Here is an 18502-nt window from a genome sequence, read left to right on the forward strand (position 1 = left end):
AAATGTTTGTCGTTTATTTTGCCGCAAGTTTATTATTAATTTTGCCCCCCACCGGTAGTACAATAGCAGGTCTGCCGACTTACTTTCGATAACCGTGGTGGGAAGAGCACATATAGCCCATGTCTTACCAAATCAAACAAATTACATAGATAAGAAGTAACAAATAATAGTCCAGTAAATAATGTAATTAATGGATACTGATACACTTAAGTTATGTAAGGTAGAGGTGGTTTCAAAGACATTTTAATCCATTTTTAACTTTTTGGATCGGATTATAAAAGCTGAAATCTATTGTATAGCAGTAAAATTACTAACTAAGCAGGGAACTTTAGAAAATATTAAAGTAAAAGTGAATTTTACCTTTTGCTTTTTCCCAACGAACCCTAGGAGGGGGAAAGCCATCTGCTTGACAATCTAGAGTGATGCTGTGACCAGCAATTACACTGTTGTCTTGGGGTTCTATACGCCATGACGGTGGTACTAGATATTTAAAAGGCAGGACTTTAATAACTATACGTAAAAAAAAAAATGTATACGCTATTTTATTATAATTTGCCATAATAACAAATAAGGAATGTTCGAACTAGGTTTTGATCATAAAAACAAAAGCAACAAAATATATGCAATGTTTTACGATATAATCAAATTATCTAAGCCAAATAACTTGAGGAAATGTTGAAATACGGGGCTCAAAGGTCAAGAAACCTATGTGGGTATTATAGGACAAAACAAAACAGTGATTCGAATATGACGTACGAGGGGAAATTTGAGTTATTCAAGAAGTGCTTCAATATATGTATGATTTTGTTTCTACTGTGACTCTAATAAAGACAATTTTGTCAAAACTGAACTCCTTTCTCGAGTGGAAACACATTTTCTATTAACTTTTTACATGAACCAGTGCGGTTTCTTTGACAGGTATTCTACTTTGGAAATATCTAAAACAGTAAATGATAATTACAATCTTAACATTAAACATACAATATAATAACCACCAGTCTATGTATTAAAGAAACATTAAGCAATAAGTTTCTATTTCTACATCAGAATAACTAATATCTTTGGTATATGTTAGTCTATTGTTCCCTACCGTGAACAGATAAAGAACGGGTGAGATTTACAGTTCCCGCCTCGTTGCTAGCTACACAGGTATAATCGCCACTGTGCTGAAGCCCTACTTTGTCAATAGCGAGGAGTATAGAGTCCTCGCTCAATGTCTTAATTGTGATGCCATTTGTCGCTACCAGGGGAGCACCATCTTTGAGCCAGGACACATTAACTGGCGGATCTCCTGCAGCTACAGAACACACTGCACTTAGTTTCATCCCATGTTCTATGTTTACGGGGAAGATAAATGGCAAAACGACGGGTTTCACTGTAAGTAAAAAGAAAACACAAAACAAAAAGATGCCTTTCGCCATTATTCTAGTTATTTAACACAGCTTTTCAAAGCTTTAAGTAGCAACGTGTAACCATGATTTACAAGTTACATGTTTTTATAAGGCATCATAAATATACTGCAAACAAGTTCAGATAGTAACATTATCTCGCCAGTTTTTTAAAAGGTATGGCACAGCAATAATTTACTTTACTCTACTCTTAAATGTATTTACAAAATGAAAATGCTCTAATAGCATGACTAAAAATAAGAGAAATATAAAACGTGAAAATGCCTAGGAAGAGGGACAGTATGTAAACTTGAAGCAATCACGTACGTATACAGAGGGTGTTCAAGGTGGTCTGCCATAACATCATATTTTTGTAAGGTATAAAATTATGTTTATATGGTTATAGCGCAACTGTTTATGATATTTCATGTTTTTTACATAGTCTATATTTTTTTTTGTTTTGAAATAGTCACATGCAATGATCTGTTGTTACTTTTTATTGGAATTTCGAAACCTTATTCCTACGTCTGATTTTGTAGGCCGAATTCTGTGTAGTAGGTGTCTATTGGCAATAAATTTCAACACTAAAGAAAGAGTAGCTCAGTCCACTTCTTGGAAAATAATAGTCAAACGTATATGCAAATGTTTGTTCAATATTCATTAAATGTCTGTGGATTTTACGTGAACAGCCATGCAACTGATTGAGCAATATTTTACGCAACATTGTCTCCAGGTTTAATCTCAGAGAACATATTTATTTTACAAATTTTTGGGGTTAGGGCATACCCTCAGACTCCTGTAGCATTAGCATGCTTTGCTGATTGTGGTTCGCACAGTATGTGCTGACTTTTGATCTGACAACTTGGACCCCCCCCTCTCAAACATTGTGCGTGCTGAATTGTCAATTTTCGTTTGATTTGTATACACAATTTTTAGTTATCCTGCATTTCCATCTTTTACGAATGATTGGATTGAGGAAAAAAAAAAAACATCTAATGCTAAACTTCCAAACAAAAACACAGAACTGTATAGGCTTATATGTAAAAACGAATCGACATTCAATTCTACAAAGAAAGTAAGCCTAATTTTATAACAGTTGTACTTTATTTTTTGTACGTTATTTTACCCTGACAAAACATAAGATGATGTATTAGTGTGAGCATAATGTAAATTTGAAGGCCGTTACAAAGAAATTGTCAAGATATTCTTCGGTTAAAACATAGCAAATGAAAAAGAAAATGTAGGCTTACATTTTACTTTCACTTCTATATCACCAGAAGCTCTATTTCCCTGATCATTGGTAGCTGTGCACGTGTAGATACCGTCGTCTTTTGTTTTCTGAACTTCTCGTATAAAAACAGTTCCATTTGGGAAGACTATTTGACGACGGTTAACTGGAAGTTGGCGACCGTCTATAAAATAGTTCAAATAGAACGAAAAACAATACTAACTTCCAATTTATAATTAATTATTCTTAGTTTCAACGCATTTTCAGACTTATATTGAATATGAAAATAATATGACTTTAAAATTGTCTTCTTATTAATTCGAAGGTTTATATATATGTGTGTGTGTGTGATCATTACATGGGATCAGCGAGTTAACAGTAGCTGAAACTTGTCAATATTGCAGCCATTAGCTGATATTACAGTGTTTTTTCTTCGTAATGAAAAAAAAATGCATATTTCCATCTACTATCTAGCGAAATTCAGAAACAAACATACAAAGTTTTCGAAATTGAACTCTTTCAGTCCCTTCCATAGTTTAACTAAGTTGTTCTTCATAAATAACACGAAGTTTCCAATAATACACAGTGTGTATAGTGATCAACAGTCATGTTATCGTTAGAAGAATTAGTTCAAATGAACTCTATGGCAGATTTATAGGAGTTCATATGAAATCTGGAGATTTTAGAAACAAGTTGTTACTCAAAGTAAAATTACATTGAAATAACTAGAGAATTGTTCTCGGGGTTTTTGTTAAACTTATGCTTATTTTATACATTCATAAAATAATTATAAAATTCAATCAACTTTATGGAATTACATCACTCAGTATGTCAGTACATTTCAATATATTTATAAACAAGACATCATTTTATTTTAAAAATCCGCCTTTCTAATATCAAAGAGAATTCGCTTAATTTACCAAATCCTACCTTTCTCCCAAAACATTTGTTCAACTGGATATCCAGCTACTCGACATTGAAGAACACCGTCTTCTCCAGAAACTATAACTTTAACCGGCATCGGTTTCACTATTGGGTTTCCAATTACATTTAAACGGGCAAAATGACGGATACTTCCAACGTCGTTTCCAGCAGTACACTCATATCTTCCCCCATCTTCAACCTGAACATTACTGATATTGACAAAACTAACTACGCTTCCACTACGACTTACGTAGTCCCCTACGCGTACACGGTCATTGTCTGGTACAGGATAACCGTCCAGAGACCACGTGACTTGAGGAAGGGGAGTTCCTGATGCTGTGCAATGAAGAGATACGCTTGGTCCTGGCTTTAGAGTCTGGTCGATAAAAGTTTCCAATAACACAGGTGCAGTTTCTGGAATCAAGCCATTCTAAATGTTTAATACAATTTTTGACATATCTATAATGACAAGCATGCATTTCTATATATCTGTGTATGTGTATATGGTTGTTTTAGTTTTAAAGAAAGTTTGATGTTAAAATTAACTTTGTATTTACGCTGAATTTTTTTATTCTGAAAGAAACTTTATTTACATTTACATATTTTTACTGTTTGTTTATTAATTAACTTCAAGGACAATATTTATCTATATTACTGAGATGTTATACTTTTTTTAAAGAATACACGTGTATTCAAACTTTTGAATAAATAACTTTCTTTTATATCAACATGGTTCAGTAGATAATGTACCTGATAGCTATTCGGTTAAAAGTCGACTACAATAAATATGTTTACTTTCTCGTAGGCTTAATTTATTTATCAATAGATTGTAATTAAGAAATCTCAAGCAGGTTTATACTGATTGGTTGCTATTCGTTTCTTTAACTCTGGGTTCGGAGTTAACATTAATATTTATATTTGTTTGTTATTCTGTTTACATTAACTTCATTTTGCATATTATTTACCAGTTTTATTACCCAAAACACTAACCATGTAAAGACGAATATCAAAAGATTTAGCATTATATCAATACTAAAATGGGCCATGCGTGGTTTAGTGGATAGCGCTACCAGACTATAGGTCCAGGTTTCAAGATTCACTTCTCTTTAGTGTAAGATGATTTGGTTTGAATTTCGTGAAAAGTTACACGACAGCTATCAGCGCTAGCTGTTTCTAATTTAACATTGCAAGACAAGAGGGAAGGCAGCTAGTCATCACCGCCCATCGCCAACTCTTGAGCTACTCTTTTACCAACGAATAGTGGGATTGATCGTCACATTATAACGCCCCCATGGCTGAAAGGGCGAGCATGTTTGGTGTGATGGGGATCCGAACCCGCAACCCTCGAATTATGAGTCGAGCGCCTTAACCACCTGGCCATGCCGGGCCAAGAACTTCGGTATTTTCCCAATGTGTGTGTTTTGGATATTACAACTTGTGCACTTTCAAGTGAATTAATTGGAAACTGCCATGCGAAGTGTTCGCGATGTTACTGTTACATATCATTACTCAAGTTGCTATGGCTCATTATTACTCGAGTTTGCTGTCTATACGTAGATTTCCACTACTATATTTCAGCAAGTTTTTAACAGGGAATAGTAACCATAGTAACTGTCAGACGAGAGTGGTGACTCTTTCTACCGGTTATTATACTTAGCTGAAATCGTGAGTGCATATTCAGTATTTATTATCACTGCATATACAGCCATTGCTATTTTTAGATAGTTGATGTTAAAGTAGCAGTTGGAAATGTTGTCTACAATTGATGGCTAATTAAATATAAATGTGTTGCTGTCGTCTACGTTGCATGCATTATTTGTGTCGCCTTATCTTAGCAAACACTATTATTTTCTGAAGTTACATTCTCTATTTGGACTCCATATCTACAGTACTTCTCAATTTTGGTAGAGTCAAAATAGGGATTTACAGCTTGAGAAAAAATAATGCAAACACTATTTAAAACCTTGTTTGTTCACTTTTCGTAGCTTCCCTAGTTGTCGATTTGAAAAATTAGTCTTTGCATTTCGATTTAAGTTGTTTCTGTACTTTTCTTGACGATTAATATTCCCCCCTTTTAACAGCCAGGTAATTAAGACGCTCGACTCGTAATCTGAGGGTCGCGAGTTCGAATCCCCTCACACTAAACATGCTCGTTGTGGGGGCGTCATAATGTTACGTTCAATCGCACTATTCCTTCATAAAGAGAAGACCAATAGTTAGCAGAGGGCGATGGTAGCTAGCTGTAATCCCTCTAGTCTTACACTGTTAAATTAGAAACGGCTAGCGCAAATAGCCCTAGTGTAGCTTTGTGCGAAATTCAAAAACAAACAGACAAACAAATTTCCTCTTTATAAATAAACAGTTTTACTAATTTCAGGGGTAGTTAAGAAAATTTAGAGTCATATTTTGAAACTCACTGTAATTTTAAGTAAGATCAACATTTCATTTGAACAAAAAATAATAATATATCCGAAAGTACGGAAGCTTTCTCTCTCTCCATTAGAAGGCCTTTTGTCAACAACCTCTACACCCATTAAAAGGACGTTTCGACTATTACTTTCTTGAATATCCGGAAGCAGCGTCCACTTCTTACTGCAGCTAGAAGGACATGTATGTCTGCTTACTTGGTGATTAGCCTTCTACTTAGAGAAAATCAAAAGTCAGACATACAAAAACCATAGAACTAAGGAGAGGTTTGAGCCTTTGTTTGTTTCTTATTCATCAGTTATGTCTTTCTTATTTAGCGTTCTTCGTTCTTAATTTATTTTTAAACACGAGTATTCCAAAACATTAAATTCCGGTTTTTTGATATAATTGATCTTTTATACAATAATTCCTAGTTGTTAATAATTTAGTAAGCTAATACAATGCTAATACAATGTGTGGCGGCATTGTGTTTGAAAATGAAAATGAAAACAAACTAACCTTCTAAAACTATTTCTAAAGCTGCTTGCGCAGAATCATCCTTATTGCTTACGTAACATTGGTAAATGCCTTTATCCTCGCGTCCAACGGATGACACGTGAAGTGAGTCACGCGTTAGAAGACGAAATTTTATTCCATCAGGTGTTAGAGGGCGCTGATCCTTAAACCACTTTACTGTGTTTACAGGAAATCCTGACACGTTACACGTGATAGTAGCAGATCTTCCAGCGTTAACCAGGAGTCTTTCCGGAGTGATTTTTGCTCTTAAGGGAACTATAATGAAACGAAAAGAATATTTAATAACGTTATCATTCAGTGGAAAAAAAACCACTTATTACTTTATGTTTCGAGAACTTAGGTGAGCAGCTCTTTTCTCCAGGAAAAAATAAGTATTATGTGTGTCTGTGTAAACTTAACTATGTGTTCTTGCGCTATCACTGGATTGAATTGTTGTTAGTTGCTATTTATTAATTAATTAATTATACACAGCACAGCAAAGTACAAATAAAATAATAGTTCTTCATGAAATAGTATTACCTGTGACTGTTAAATGTGTTTCCATTCTTTTCTGGCCAACGTTATTCTTTACGAGACAGGCATATGTCCCACCATCCCTTACACTGGTCTTTCGAATATAGAGGGAGCCACCAACTTGTATTATATTTCCATTCTTTAACACTGGAACTATATTGGCGCCATCTTTCTTGTACCAACTGTTTGAAAAATACCATATATATACATATATGTATCATAAGTTATGAAACCTGTTTATAACTACATCACACGTTGCAATGACTTTTACTAAACAGGAAAAGAAATCACATTTTTATTCCTTATAAGCAATAAATATTCAGGGATGATTGAACGTTGTATTCTAATAGTTAAAGTAATTTTAAAGAACTCATGACACTAAAAGCTAATTGCATAATTCTGTGGTACATAGACATACTATACGTTTTTTTATTCCTCCTTATATTAAAATAGGAATTTAAAAAATTTCTGCAAGTTTGTGTAGTTTCAATACAACACATTGTCAAGTTATAGTTGTTTTAATTACCTATTCGCATGTGTAATTTACCTCGAGCAGCACCTTTTTTATTTCAGTGGTAAAACTATCTGCAAGCTTACCTGTAATATGTGAGGTTAAAAGGTTATATTTTCTACTGGCAGTTGGGTAATCTCTTAAAGTAATAATGTCTCTTACGTTTAATTGGAAATGGCCATTCACGTAGGTAACACTAGTCATTAAGGGTTGGGTGTGGTATCAAAGATTTAAATAAAAAAAACATCAGGTTTATTCACAACGGAACATGATCGTACAGATTCTTCTTGCTTGTAAATTTATCCGGCTAAAGGCGAATATGTGTTGTGACAAGTGAATTTGTGTTGAAAATATTTACATATTTCTCGTGAACTCAATTAATCAGTACACAACGGCAGGCATATTGACGACTCTCGCATTATTATGCTTATCTTTCTTGTCACTCTTATTAAAGGTAGCAAGTGCTAATTAAAAACATCACACTTTCATATTAAATTTTTGCATTTAATACTAACATTTTTTCCAAGGTCAAATCCAGTTGACTTTAAAAAAACAACAACTGAGTAGTGTTGAGTGATAGCTCTTTTATTTAAAGTTACATATTATTCTAAAACTACAAATTCGGCTTTAAGTTGGAGTAGACTGTGGTGTTTGAAGTTCTCTCTGACTGATATTTGTTTGCGTTCAGTTTGACAACTTTTGGAGTGTATTTTAAGGTTAGTAGCTGAAAGTGATCCTAATGCTTACTTTACTGCCAATAGTAGTAATATATCAATATTTTTGTCTTGTTTCAGAATCAAGATAACCTAAAAGCAGAATTTAGGTGTTCAACGTGGAAGCTAATTCATAATATGTCATTATATTTGGATATTTTTATTTGACACTAAGGAAAGTTTGAACCACTACCAGTATTGCAGCAATCTCAGTCAAGACTGATCTACTTAAATTTTGCGTGTAAACTTTTAATTCAACTACACGTACCTAGGCTGATCGTAATGTCATGTTATCACGCCAGTTATACTATACGCAAATAGTATAGATATCTTTGGTTTGTAATTATTGCTGATTTCGTTTCAAATTTTAAAATGTGAACTCTTAACTTGTGAAGGTTTCAATCAGAAACTAATTGTGAAGCTATTCTTTTCTTTTCAGCTAAATTAAACATACTGTTTTCTTTGAGTCTCGGCGTTTAGAGGTATAAAATGAAAATATATAAGTCAGGCCAGGTAAAAAACAAGTACCTGAAATCCTATAACTGCAGTCTACAGCAAGGTCAGTTCTCATTAGTCAGGGAAGTTTATTCCGATTTGGGTTTAAAATTGCTTGATTTGGTTTTTGAATATACTTTCAGCATTATACTGCTCCGATGACGCAGAAAACTCAGAGAGTGTGTAATTTTCCAGGTCATCTTAACACTGATTTTGGTCTTTCGATTGTTATTTGTAACCAGGTTTATGAGAGGTGACTTTGTTCAAAACTGATATCTCCAATTAACAATGAAATGAATTTTGTTACAAAATGTAAGATTGCAAGTTTTCATTGAAAAATACTTTTGAGTGTTTTAATGCGTTATATTTCGTCGATTGGATTACAATATATTTTCTGAAGCCTTTACTTAGAAATGTATTTGAACCAACTAATGCCCAAAGAAAGAAAGGCATGTGATCATATTTCATACAGAAGAATATGTCCATCGCATATCACTATATGCACACACCTCGACCAACAACAAACAAACAACAATAAATCCCAAGCTACAACAAGCTATAAAACCTTATACTGCTGCATACCATATGTTCCCAACATCAGCGAAAAAAATAACCAACATTTGGAAAAAAAACATAACAAAACACAACATTCCAGTAAACACCAAATTTATTCAAAAACCAGGTACAAAACTAAAGTCCATACTATGTAAAAACTACACTGACAAACACAACACCAACATAATTTATAAAATACAATGCAACAACTGACACGACTTCTATATTGGAGAAACAAACAGAAAAATGGAAACTAGATTCAAAGAGCACAAAACAATACCTTCACACGTTTTTAAATACTGCAATTCAAATAAACACAACATAACCATGGAAAACACCCAGATACTAATTAGGGAAACAAATATAAACAAACGCAAATTAAAGAAGCCATCCTTATACAACAACTAAAACCAAAATTAAACCAATATAAAGGAACACCTTTATACCTATAATAATTATTAATCTACATACAACTGCAACGCCTCCTACAATCCCGTACCCGTTTACACTCTCGTCCTTAAGACATGTCCTGCAACGGTCACTTACATACTCTCTCTTTATTAACCTGAAGATGACCTGGAAAGGTCGAAACTTTCTTCTCTGCTTACCAGTAAAAGTGTTGATACCCATACCAGCCGTTCTGAGATACAATCTGATTTATTCTATATTTAGAAACAGATCTAAACTTTATTCACCATCTACTGTTCAATACGTTACTTACCTACACATCTCCTCATACCAACCTGTCATCTGAATCTAAGTGTTTATTTGTCATGATGTAATGCATTAATTGTTTATGCGCAAAAGTTACTGATGCTGTCTCAAACGATTAGACTGTCAGTTCTCTCGCGGTGAAGACGACCTCTACACTGTTATACATAAAAAACACGTGATTTTTGTTTGTTTTTCGTACAGTCGCTCTGCAGTGTTCCCGCTTATTTGTTCTTTTCAATTTCTCGTAAAGCAATTCGAGGGGTATCTGAGATAAATGTACCTTATATTTAAGTGATAGACCATAAAAAATGTAGTTAGTGAACACAGCTCACTTTCAACTTTTGGACTATTCTTCTGGAATAACTAGTGAAATTGACCTTAACATTATAACTATCCAAATGTCTGAAAAGATATGTTTGGAAGGAAGGTTTTAACCCGCGAGTCGAGTGTCATAATCACCAGGTTATGTGAGAGTTGAATGATTTCGTAACAGAGTGTATGAAATTCTTTTATCAACCAATACATTGTGAATTTAACAGATATTTGTTTTCTAACAACGAAGGTGTTTATACATTTACCTCAACAGTTTATTAAAACGTTAGTCCCCGTTATTTGTTTATACATTCACAGGAGTTCAAAATAATACCTTCTTTTGAATTTATAGGTGTGTATACAATGATATACACGTATCATTATATATGTAGGTCCACAATACTATCAGTAACTATTGCGACTTTCAAATTTTGTTAGAATAGTTACTATTTAGTAATAAATTTTATGAAAAAAATAAGTATTATAGTCAATGATCAGGTCTACAATCAGCTATCAGTACAGAATAACTTGTGACAATGTGTTTGAAGCAAACAACTAAAGAATTACGCAAAAGACTAACAAATTGTTTCCTTCGTTTGTAGTTAAGTACAAAACTACAGAAAGGGTTATATGTGACCTGCCCGGTTTCTAGCGTTGAAAGTCCACAAACATACCGCTGTGTCACTTTGATACAGTCCGTGAATTTTTATGCTGTTAGTTCCGTGAGTGATTAAACGAATTATGACTTTTTATTTTAATTTCAGATTGGAAGGTCAACATGAATTTTACTTTATATCATCGATTTCGACCCGGCATGGCCAAGTGGTTAAGGCGCTCGACTCGTAATCCGAGGGTTCTGGGTTTGAATCCCCGTCACTCCAAACATGCTCGCCCTTTCAGCCGTGGGGACATTACAGTGTGACAGTCAATTCCACTATTCGTTGGCTGTGGATTGTGATGACTAGCTGCCTTCCCTCTAGTCTTATACTGCTAAATTAGGGACGGCTAGCGCAGATAGCCCTTGAGTAGCAGGCCCGGCATGGCCAAGCGTGTTAAGGCGTGCGACTCCTAATCTGAGGGTCGCGGGTTCGCATCCCGGTCGCACCAAACATTCTCGCCCTTTCAGCCGTGGGGCGTTATAATGTGACGGTCAATCCCACTATTCGTTGGTAAAAGAGTAGCCCAAGAGTTGGCGGTGGGTGGTGATGACTAGCTGCCTTCCCTCTAATCTTACACTGCTAAATTAGGGACAGATAGCCCTCGAGTAGCTTTGTGCGAAATTCAAAAACAAACAAACAAACCCTTGAGTAGCTTTGCGCGAAATTCAAACCAAACCAATCATCGATTTCGTTCGCTTTGTTTAAAGTTTTTATCTTTTTATTCAAACTAATGCTTTAAATTTGCCTGTCAGAATCAATAAGTCAGTAAAAAACATTAAAATACGATTACAAAAGTGCTTTAAGTGTTGCCCATTTATTGTCTTAATGAGCATTTTGTTTTTCACATTTGAAAGAGAATGAACACAACTACTAGTTTGTTTTACATATTTTGTATTTAATAACACATGGACGGATGAATATTTTTCACGCTAATAAAGGATAAATGGTTTCAAAAGCTACCTAAAAATATAACTTCTATTGTGCTTCTTAAGCAGGTCCTAATTCTAATTCTTATTAATCTTTTTCTGTGGTACCACAGAAGTTGTTTAGTATCATTTAATTTTGTGGCTGAGAAACTGAGAAGTTAAGTTATAATTAGGGTTGGACGCGGCCCAGAAGTTTACCGTTCCGAGTTACAAAATCCAAGTTCGTGTCACGACATCACAAAATACGCTCTGCACTTTCAACTATGACCGCGTTATTAGAGCAACTGATAGTTTTTTATTAGGATACAAGACAGACTAAATCCTTTTTCACAGGAGATTTTGTTCTTCTTTGGCTTCTTCCCTTTTGATTAATAACTGAAAATTAAAAACAACTAAGCCTTATCACTACGAGGTTTCTGACCTGGCTGTTTTAGTGCGTCTTTTTCATAACCTGCCATTCAGGTTGAAAATTCGAAGTATCAATTTATAATTTTAAAGCTAATAGAGAAATTTTTGTATTTATGAAGAATATTTTGTAATCAACAAGGATGTTAGTCTATATTTAACAGATTCAATTTAACGGTGGTCAAGACAACCGTTTATGATATTGGATTTATATTTCAATTCTGTGACTAAATTATAAGTGTTTGATAAGCCAGTAAAAATAAATTGACTTCTTTATATTAGTGTAGCGTAATCGTTACCGGTTTTGTTTTTTTATTGGTTAAGAGTGAAATGCTTGTGCACTTGCTGACAGAGTGACAATTGTTATCAATTCCAGATCTTCTGGAAACAACCGCAAAGCGCAAGAAGATAAAAATATATATATATATATATTGAACGACGCTCAACGTTTTCAAGCTTCAGTTTTTTTACTGTCATTAAGAACTTTATGATTCATTCATAAGACTGCCTTTGGTATCCAATAAAAATCCCACTGAGTATTGGCCCTTAGAAAAATCTGAGTTATAACAAAGAAAGTCTGTATATGTCTATATATATATATATATATGCGTTCATATAAAAGAGACCATTGACTCGGGATTTTTATATTAATGCAGATCGTAAACGCGTTTTGCCGTGTTTAACTAGTAGCAAAGAAAAAGATCTATTCGAGCCTATTATTACTATTCCGATATAAATTATCCCTTGGTGTTCACCGACGCATTCAATTCACAATCGGCCGTATTGACCTAAACCACAATCACGCGTTTTGATCGGAACTTGCTAATTTGTGAACGCAACAAGAATTATTTTCTTACCCGTGTGGATTCAAGTTACCTTAATCGCATTTTACTTTATTTTTAGTAAATCCAAACACTGGTTTAGTTTGGTACGAGAAAAATAGTGTTAGAGAGATTTAGTTATCCAAAAATGTCACGATTTTCACAATTTTTTTAGTTTCTCGTTTTGTAAAACATTTTAATTTGTATGTAACTGAAACACAAAAAGAAATGATATAACTAGCCACTGAATATGTATGGTTTAGAGAACCTCAAGTTAGGCCCGTGTTTTTGTTAATGAAACATTTATAGTTTATCCAGACGTATTTATTTTTGTATGGTATAAATATATAAGACTTCGAAGATGACAAAACAATTCATTGTTTGTAAATTATACAACTAACTACAGAGGGGAATGGAACCACTGTAAATCCATAGACTTATCGTTGTACTAGCTGGGGACTATACACGAACTACAAGACTTAATTATTTAAAATTAAGTAGATTATTGAAATGAACTATTGTAATAAATTGCATTTTTTTACATATATATAAAATTATTGTTTTTTTCTTCATTCAAATAACCGATTTTGATAACAGTTATGAGTTAAGGACAAACCACAGATTTTCTCTCTATAAGTTATTCTAAACGGGTTTTAAGCCTTATGTAAGTTCCAATTCCCGTATAATTAGTAGATCTAACCCTGGTGTAGCTAAGTAAAAAAAGAAGTAATTACCCAAAAATCAAAGATCACGAAGTTCATAACTTGAAGGAATATTTAAGATATGTAATTTTTTTTCAAGGTATCGATGTTTCATATCGTTTTTTCTGTGACGTTTTTGTTCAATATTACCATGACATTTAACATCATGCACTCGTCCACGTAAAACTTGACAAAGAAACGTACGTAACTCATTATTGCATTACTTTTTATGTTTACTAAATCTACTACTAAAGATGTTGTACTACTAAACGGAACAAGTCGATTTATAAAAACAAATCTCATGCATATATTAAAATGGCTTCAAGTAATTTATTGCTAATCTCAATACCAGTCCAAGGTTATAGCAGCTATAAAAGTTTGAAATGTTAGGTTATTACTTTTTCTGTTATAATATAAATTGTAATAAATAAACTGCTATGTTTACTGGTATGTTGGAAGTGGATAGGCTTGGGCAGTTGCACATGTGAGCTCCACTGGTTCTCCCAGCTGAACACTATAGACTGTTCTGGTTTCCGAAAGTCGAGGCATCTGACTAGTTGTGGTTCTGTGGATAACGTTGCAAAAACGGTTAACTTTATTACAATATAATGGTGTATTTTCTTTTAAATACTATACATATATGATAGTGTCTTTTCTTTAACATAGTATACGTATATAATACCTTTCTTTAACATAGTATACGTATATAATACCTTTCTTTAACACAGTATACGTATATAATAGTTTCCTTTCTTTAAAATACTATACATATATCTAAACCGTTACTTTGTTCTGATGCAGTTTTTAACTCTGTAATATTACCTGAAAGCATGATTACTGTTCATTGTGGCGTAGTAAAATAATGTAATGAAAACTAACAATTAAAACAATTATCAACGTTTCGTAAATTTTAACCTTTCTAACAAATATTCTCAATTATGATACGAAAAGTTTGAATGTGACCGTTAAACTGGTTGTTAAATTTAAAGTCCTCATTATCAGCTAAATTATTCTTACAAAGTTGGATCCTTGAGTTTGAATTACATAAGAAAAACATAACCGAGAAGCATACTAATAGTAACATTCTGATTGTATTTAATTCTGAAATAGAATACATTCTCATTTTAGAATTTCTAAGGAAACGAAAAGTTTCAAAAGGTTGAAATCCACATGTTGTCATTTGCTGCTCTGTTAACATATTTGAATATTGCTTTTATTGTCTAGTCATATTTTACTATTTAATTGTTCTGTGTGCTTACAAGTCATTTGTTTTTATGGGAAATGTTTTAATTTTGTCACAATATAAAATTTGGGCATGAAAGGAAAAGTATATTAAAATGTTGGTATGAAAGGAAATGTATATTAAAATGTGGGTAGGAAAGGAAATGTATATTAAAATGTTGGTATGAAAGAAAAGTATATTAAAATGTGGGTATGAAAGGAAATGTATATAGTTGAAAATGAATAAAAGTTTTGTTTAACTTACAATCCGTATGTAATATTCCTATGTATTTGCTTTATAAATGTAACGTATATTGAGTTTTAAAGATGATCGCCGTTTATTTATTTGGCCATTATTCGTATCAATGATATATACATCGAAATCTAAACAAATCACAATATCTTCAGTTTCAAACCTGTCCCTATAAAAAATAAAATAAAAACAGTAACAGGACGGACTGAGAAAACGTCTCTCTTAGAGAGCAGGAGAAATTATAATATTTCATATTTTGAAACGCAAACAGATCCCTTACAAGTTTGAATCCTATTCATAAAACAAACAAAAACAGGACTTATTAACCGTTCAGAAGAAATGAACAAATTGGTAAAAGTATTACCTTAGATAACAATCTATAAAACGTCAGTTCTAAAGAATTATATTTACCAAGGAAACATCCACTTTATTAATGCAAAGTTTGGTTCATATGAAATATTTTTATGTAAGATAAATTCATATGGAACATTATCTGAACACCATATCTTTATTGCAAAATTAGTGAAAAAATCATATGCACAAACAAAAAAGAAAATAGTTACATTCAACATTATTTGTACATTTTTATTTGAAATGATGCAAATGTTACTTCCTATGAAAAATGTATATTAAACATGAGCTCACTAAGAGATACAATAACGAAACGAAAACATAACTTTTCTATCGAGTTTGCAATTTTATTGCTGTTGTTTTATTTGAAATATGCAAATGATTTGTTCATATTACAAGAACTGGATACAAAACAATCTCTTATCAGTTGTTAGACATTATGTTAAAAAATGATGACTATTTAAAACACACCCGCAAGGAAACCGAAGATAAAATTCTTTGATAGATTGTTTATGCAGAGTATTCATGATAAAACTTTGTACAATGGACGGCAACTGCCTGTTGTGAAAACACGAGTGTAGAGGACGACGTTTCGAATGTATTCCGCCTTTCGTCTTCAATCATTAGGCCTAAAAAGTACTATATAAATCAAATTAAAACTTGGAGACAAAATGCGGAAGATTTTCGAAACGTCTTCCTATACACTTGTGTCTCCATAACAGGCGGAAGATAATATTGTAGCTCACAGAGATATTAGTTAATGTATATTAACTAAGAATTCTTATCTCACCTGTAATTATGAGTTTTCCTGAATTTTGGCTCAGGTGAGATTCTCCACTGAGAGTATGAGTGGTCCGACAGTAGTATCCTTTGAAACTGTCTTCATCTGTAGTATTTCGGATGTGAAGTTCGCCGTGCGAGAGGACGCTAAACCGGCCTCCTGTGTTAGGTTGAAATATATTGAAACAATTCGATCGAATTTTCAATATTCTTATGGTAAAACTATTCAGTTATTTACATAAACAAATGAATGCATTCTATTTTTTATTTGTAGAATTATTGGTTAGCCATTAAAGCTTGAACGCAATTTTTTTACGCAGTAAATTGTAAAACTTAATTCTAAGTTCCACATCACCTTTTTAAATTATTCGAGGGGAATCGAAACCCTGATTTTAGCATTGTAATTCGGAGACATTTCATATAGGCTCGTGTTTCAAAAATATTTTCAATAGAACGTAAATTTATCGACAACATAAGGAATGACATCTCAAGTCTATAAATAAATGTCCAACAAATCTGGACATCGCTGTTGAAGGAAAGTTTGTCTTATTATGATGTAAATTACAAATTGGGAATAAATAAACCTTTCCTCTTTAAATTTTATTGTTCTTAAGATTATATCTCGCGATGAATGTTCTAATAATGTCTGTTATGAAGCACGTGACCAGCGTTTTAATGCTAATATGCATAATTCTTAAATATTGTGTGTTTCCACTGAAATTCAAATTTATTTATTATTTATAAGTGTGAATAAAAGTTACCACTGTAAACGTCTTATTTTACAACATTAATTTGTTATATAATAAAACCTAACCCATTGAAAACACTAACCCAAAAAAATACTGACAAATAACAGCTACCTTTTAGTTAATTCAAATGTATATTCAGAATAACATACAGCTAGATTTCTAAATATATATTTGCTGATATTAAATATTGTATTCTGTAAAAAGGAGAATTAAAAAACCATTGAACTCATTAACTAGACTGGAAAGAGAGCTTTATGAAACACCATTTATAAATAATATATATAAAACATATATTAGTTTGTTATAACACACTTAACTTCATAAAGATTGGACAATGTGATGGAAAAGTGTGACATTGTCAGCGGCAAATCACATACATTGAATATGTTTTAGTGGAAATTAATACACTTTGATTACTTAAATTTATCGAAATGTATTAATTTTCACTGAAGTACATAATTTATATATCCAAACGGTTAAAATCAGTAGACCTACAAATTGCTATATAAATCAAATTAAATGCAGATGTTGTTTGTCCCTACAATTCATTTTAATTTGTCAAAAAGTGGGTGACAAAATGTAAATCTGGAATGCCAGATTTTACGAACCTATGATTTAGAGCTGCAATGGATAAATTAAGAGCAATGAGATTGAAAAAAAATATTTGCGCTTAGCTTGATTTTGTATAATACTTTTTATGCCCATGTGTTTCAACTAGTAGCTTTTAAAATCATTAAACAGCGACTGTGACTTGAAGGCCTCCTGGTAAAATTCCACACATAGTTATATTAATTTAAAATAATTTGTGTACGTGCATAGGTCTTATTGGAAGTTCTTGCATTTTATAATTTTGTAATTGTAACAGCTAAGTTCCGAACTACCAAGGATTATCCGACAGAAGGCTTAATCATGGGGGAATGATGTCACGTGATCTGTATATTCATTTAGAATCAGTTGGTACAAGCTCTGGAGATAAATAAGCTCGTTTATATCTGTTTCGGACAGATGTTTAAAGCTATGTTATATAACTACATATAAGCACGAAACACCTTTCAACTAAAGTTTAATTTCTTTTATCACTACCACATTGTCTATCATTCTATATATCTGGTTTGTATGTCAGTCCAACCAATTATGTCTCCACTATGTTATAGATCCAAACATTATATATGTGATGTAGTATCCATGACAGATTCTCTGAATAAATATATCTATATGCTTAGTCACATCTACATTTATATATCCATATCTCTATGGTTTTCTTCGTTTAGAAAGAAATTCATGCACGATATTAATAGCATTTTGCTTAAGGAAGCTTTGTTGGCATTTCTACGCGAATG

At 32.8% G+C, this 18502-nt stretch overlaps 1 protein-coding gene across 1 annotated transcript in view; it reads right to left on the reverse strand.

Annotated features, from left to right (window-relative positions):
• Positions 1-18502, reverse strand: part of LOC143245594 (cell adhesion molecule Dscam1-like) — a 131954-nt gene that overhangs the window by 65480 nt on the left and 47972 nt on the right. The window contains exons 4-12 of the mRNA XM_076491950.1: positions 16424-16573; positions 14631-14682; positions 14254-14373; positions 7003-7178; positions 6466-6738; positions 3547-3954; positions 2639-2800; positions 1091-1375; positions 361-480 (exon numbers count right to left, since the gene is read on the reverse strand). Of these exons, the coding sequence (XP_076348065.1) occupies positions 361-480; positions 1091-1375; positions 2639-2800; positions 3547-3954; positions 6466-6738; positions 7003-7178; positions 14254-14373; positions 14631-14682; positions 16424-16573 (1746 nt within the window). The remainder of the gene's footprint in view (positions 1-360; positions 481-1090; positions 1376-2638; positions 2801-3546; positions 3955-6465; positions 6739-7002; positions 7179-14253; positions 14374-14630; positions 14683-16423; positions 16574-18502) is intronic.

Source organism: Tachypleus tridentatus, chromosome 2 (assembly GCF_004210375.1).
Source record: "Tachypleus tridentatus isolate NWPU-2018 chromosome 2, ASM421037v1, whole genome shotgun sequence".
Classification (NCBI taxonomy): Eukaryota; Metazoa; Arthropoda; class Merostomata; order Xiphosura; family Limulidae; genus Tachypleus; species Tachypleus tridentatus.